The sequence below is a fragment of the Rhagoletis pomonella genome, unplaced genomic scaffold, assembly GCF_013731165.1.
Source record: "Rhagoletis pomonella isolate Grant_MI unplaced genomic scaffold, Rhpom_1.0 Rhpom_scaffold_02757, whole genome shotgun sequence".
NCBI classification, from domain to species: domain Eukaryota; kingdom Metazoa; phylum Arthropoda; class Insecta; order Diptera; family Tephritidae; genus Rhagoletis; species Rhagoletis pomonella.
The window spans coordinates 22,950-27,034 of record NW_023461310.1 but is presented as its reverse complement, the minus strand read 5'-3'; the positions used below and the strand labels follow the sequence as shown (position 1 = coordinate 27,034).

Below are 4,085 nucleotides of genomic sequence, written 5' to 3'. Positions count from 1 at the left end.
GGATGGCAAAGCTAAGGTTACTTTGGACAATAGCTGGGAAAGAAAGGCGTCGTTTATAGCGCTATATTTACTAAGCATACCGTCGTAGTTTCAGTCCGTTCCAGAAGGGAATAACAAAATCAAAAAAGGCATCGGGTATAAAATTTGTGGAAGGCTCGAATTCATCACAAAATTCGCGCGATTGAGAAGATGATTTTATAAGAGTGCTGCTATTTTTAGCTTACTGAATAAGCAGTCTTGAAACAGTAGAGCAAATGTTGTGACAGTCAGTCTCGAGTCAGTAACCACTTTAAACTACAAGCGAGGCTATCCACTCGATGATATTGTCGCGTCCAGATATATAGTATCGTACCACCTATGCTCCGATGAACGGTTGTCACAATAATTTACTTGGCAGCAAAAGTGTACATGGTAGTTTGCCTCGTCAGATAGCAGGTTGCAGTGGTCTTCATCCCTAAAGTAGCCCATACGGGCCACAACACTGCAAAATATTTTCGACCTATTAGTCTCTGTTCATTTCTCTTCCAGGTGATAGAGAAACGCCTGAATCTGCAGATTACACGCTGCCTTATTTTCGAAAATTTCAGGCTCAGCAAGCTTTCGGAAAAGGAAGATCGCAGAAACCAAGCACCTAAATGCATGCTACGCATTGCTGCATGTGCGAGAATTTCTTTTATGATATTAATGAAATTTTTGCATATCCACTTCAAAAGTGTAATTTAACAAAACTTCCTCAATTAATAAAATTATGCTCAGCCTAGTCTGACGCATCCTCCGACAACTCGTCCCTAGCTCTTTGCGGACTCTGCATGAATTACAAACATGGTGACTACTACTGGCCGCAGTTCTTACCCACCACTTTTGATCCAATAATTATCTTTAAACTTTCACTGAGTTCTTCACCTCTCAAACCTGGTATCAATCTACACCTCTACGGCGAGCCCGATTTAAGCAAATGGCTCCAAAATTCAATTAACATCTTACCTCCGAATCTGCTTTTGAGATAAACTTATAGGTCCGCAGATTACTGAAGTGTATCCTAAGTATAATTTATATAACGGCGAAGCTCCATCTAAACTGGCCTTCGTTGTGAACAGTTAAGCTACTATTATGTCCCCGTGGTCTGTAGGGACTAACTCGATATATGTACATTCACGAATACCGAACATCCGCACAATCTCTTTAATATCATCAAGTCGGCCTTTAGCGGTACGTACAACTCGGAACCCGCTAGTAGTAGTAGAGGACAAGAGAAGCCGTCTCTGCATTGAAAATACTAAGTAGAGAAGGACTTGGCAATTCGAATTGGCCACACTTGGCGCACAAGAGAACCGACTGGCGTGCTTCATTGATCTCGACATAAATAAGTTAGGCGGTTACTGCGCCAAACAAGAAGAAAAAGTAGACAAGAAAGGCAAGCACAAATTCGTAGCTCGTTTCTGTAACTCTTCTCTACCGATTATTTCTATACTGGTAGAGAATATTTGTCACTCGATTATTTCTCTACTGCTAGAGAATATACGTCATTCTCTACTAGTCATTAGCAGTAGAGAACAAGGCGGCGAATTCATATCTCAATTCGCCTTGGTAGAGAATTGTTACAGAAACGAGCTACAGAGGTATGTAACTTAACCTAATCTATCTTTGAATAATTATTAACTGGGCAAGAGACCCCATTCCATACTTACGAATTTGCCTGCCACCAATTGTATTTCCACTTGCTCCATCGGAGGCAGCAGCAGATTCTTGATTTAAGCTATTGAGGGCATTCACAACCGCATTGATCTGAGGATCCACATTGAGTAAACTGCTAACAGTGTTGCCGCTACCCTGAATGATCGAGCCGGAGTTGACTAAAATAAAAATATTAATTAGTTTAAAATTAGGTGTGTCCTTTACTAGTTGTTATGTATTTACAAAACAAATTAAACAAAATTTTCATATCTGTCATTGCTTATTACTTACTGACTTGACTTCCGCCAATGTTGTTGGTTAGCTCACTTCCTACACCCGCTGCACCAATGGCGTTTTGAGTAGCCGCATTCAAGGCATTAGCGCCGGCATCTACTTGCCAACAAGTAACAAGTAACAAGTTAAATATATTTTTGATTATAAAGATTTCATAATTACAGGCACCTCAAAAAACATCTTGGCTCAAACACTACGCTAGTCTCTTTCGATGTATTTTTCCCCGTTGAATCCAAATTCAAAGTCAAAAGTTTTAAATTGAGCTTAGCTATTGAGATAAACTCAAAAAACTGCACAAGCAGCCGAAGCAATGTCAAAACTTCGTCTTTTGTCGTTGCCGAGACACTAAAAACTTTAGCCAATTTGACAATTCTGACTTCGGATTCGGAATCAGCGTCAAAAACTACGTCGGAATATACTAGCGCAGTGTCCGCGCGTAAAAGAAGTTTGCTTAAAAGACTTTTTAAACATATACATTAGGGAGGCTAAATTTTTGTGACTATGCGCGTATAGCATAGGAGGATTCTACGTGTAGCTCTAACCACATTTGCCGAACAGACCATGGCTCTAAAATCAATTAAGAGTTTGCCAAATTGCGAAAATTGGTTTCATTTTCTTAGCCGTATGCTGTAGTGTCGTAAAGAAGTGCTTAAATTTTGTATAAACACATGCCAAGGGGGTTTTTTTTTTTGGTAGCTATGAGGAATCCATTTCTGGACTTATCTTTTTCATAAAACTTCCGCCAGAGGGCGTGAAAATTTAAAAGTTTTTTTCGTGTTAAAATAAAAAACCTAAATTTTACTTTTCCTTGAAATTTTTTTTCATACGGTACATGTACAGGTCACTCACAAAATTGAATATGCGGTAATTTTTTTTTTTAAATCTACATATTCACAATTAATTTGATGTTAAAAATTGTTTGTTAATTTTTTATTAAAATATGGCTTGTATTTTAACAAACACCATACCAAGCTGAGTTTCACACTTTGTACCAAGTTTAGAAGAATTCTGCAAATTTTCATCAAATATTGCAACTTTTTTATTAAGATTTTCTACAAAATTTCGAGAATGTAGTTTTAAAACCCATTAAATTTTTATGAGCAACTTTTAAATGTCTTAAAATTCGCGCTGATTTTTAACCTTTTTTTCTGACGGCGTATGGCATTTTATTCCGTATAAAAAAAAAGTGAATTTATATGCATTACTGGGTGCAAAACTTCATACCTGATTAAAAAGTTGAGAATTTGCATGAAAATTAGCTGAATTTTCGTGAGTTTTGCACAAAGTTTAGGAATTCTATTTTTATGTTTTTATTGTAGAATGAACCATGTATTTATAAAAAATTGGCGGAAAAATATTAGAAAAAAATTGTTGCATATATTGTGAAAAATTTGCTGTGCCAGAACTTTTTGCCGGCAGTGTATATAGTGTATTTCAAAATATAAATCGTATTTGCATAAAAATATTATCAAGAAATTTTTGACATGAAAACTTTTGTGAATATTAAAAAAAAATCACCACATACTCAATTTTGTGAGTGACTGTAATTAATTTAATAAAAATTTGTATTCAAATGGAAATGTGTAAAACAATGTTATTTCTTATGCATATGAATGTTCTCTGTATAGAATTTTGGTTGTATGAAAAGAATCAAATATATCTTTGCTTTATTTTGACACGTAAGATAATGTGAAAATTTTCACTATTGCGGATGTTTTAGGAAAAAGATAAGTTCGGAAATGGATACCAGAAACTTTTTGTAGCTTGTTTTTTTTACAAAATGTATGGACTTTTTTATGACACAAAGCAAAATGCTACGAAAAAGAAACCTATTTTCGCAATTCGGCAAACTTCAAATTGATTTTATACTCGCGGTTTCTTCGGAATCCTCCTATGCTATACGCGCATAATCCAAAAAAATCTCCCATACAAATTGACCCGCCCTAATATGCATAGGCACAATATTTTCACTTTTAATTGATAAATTAAAGAGCCAACTAAACTTTCACACTCACTTATTTGATTTTCACCTATATCGTAGGCTTCACTCTGCTCGAATGCTGTGAAAGTGGCTGCAGCAGCCAATAGCCAAACGGCCGCAAATTGCATCGCTACTT

At 36.1% G+C, this 4,085-nt stretch overlaps 1 protein-coding gene across 1 annotated transcript; it reads right to left on the bottom strand.

The window, feature by feature from the left end:
• Nucleotides 1–1,688: 1,688 nt before the first annotated feature.
• Nucleotides 1,689–4,077, bottom strand: LOC118753693 (the record flags this gene model as incomplete). Its single annotated transcript, XM_036488562.1, has 3 exons — nucleotides 3,984–4,077; nucleotides 1,966–2,064; nucleotides 1,689–1,853 (listed from the first exon to the last, which is right to left on the bottom strand). Coding segments are annotated over exons 1-3 (358 nt in total), but the record flags the coding sequence as incomplete, so codon positions are not given.
• Nucleotides 4,078–4,085: the final 8 nt, after the last annotated feature.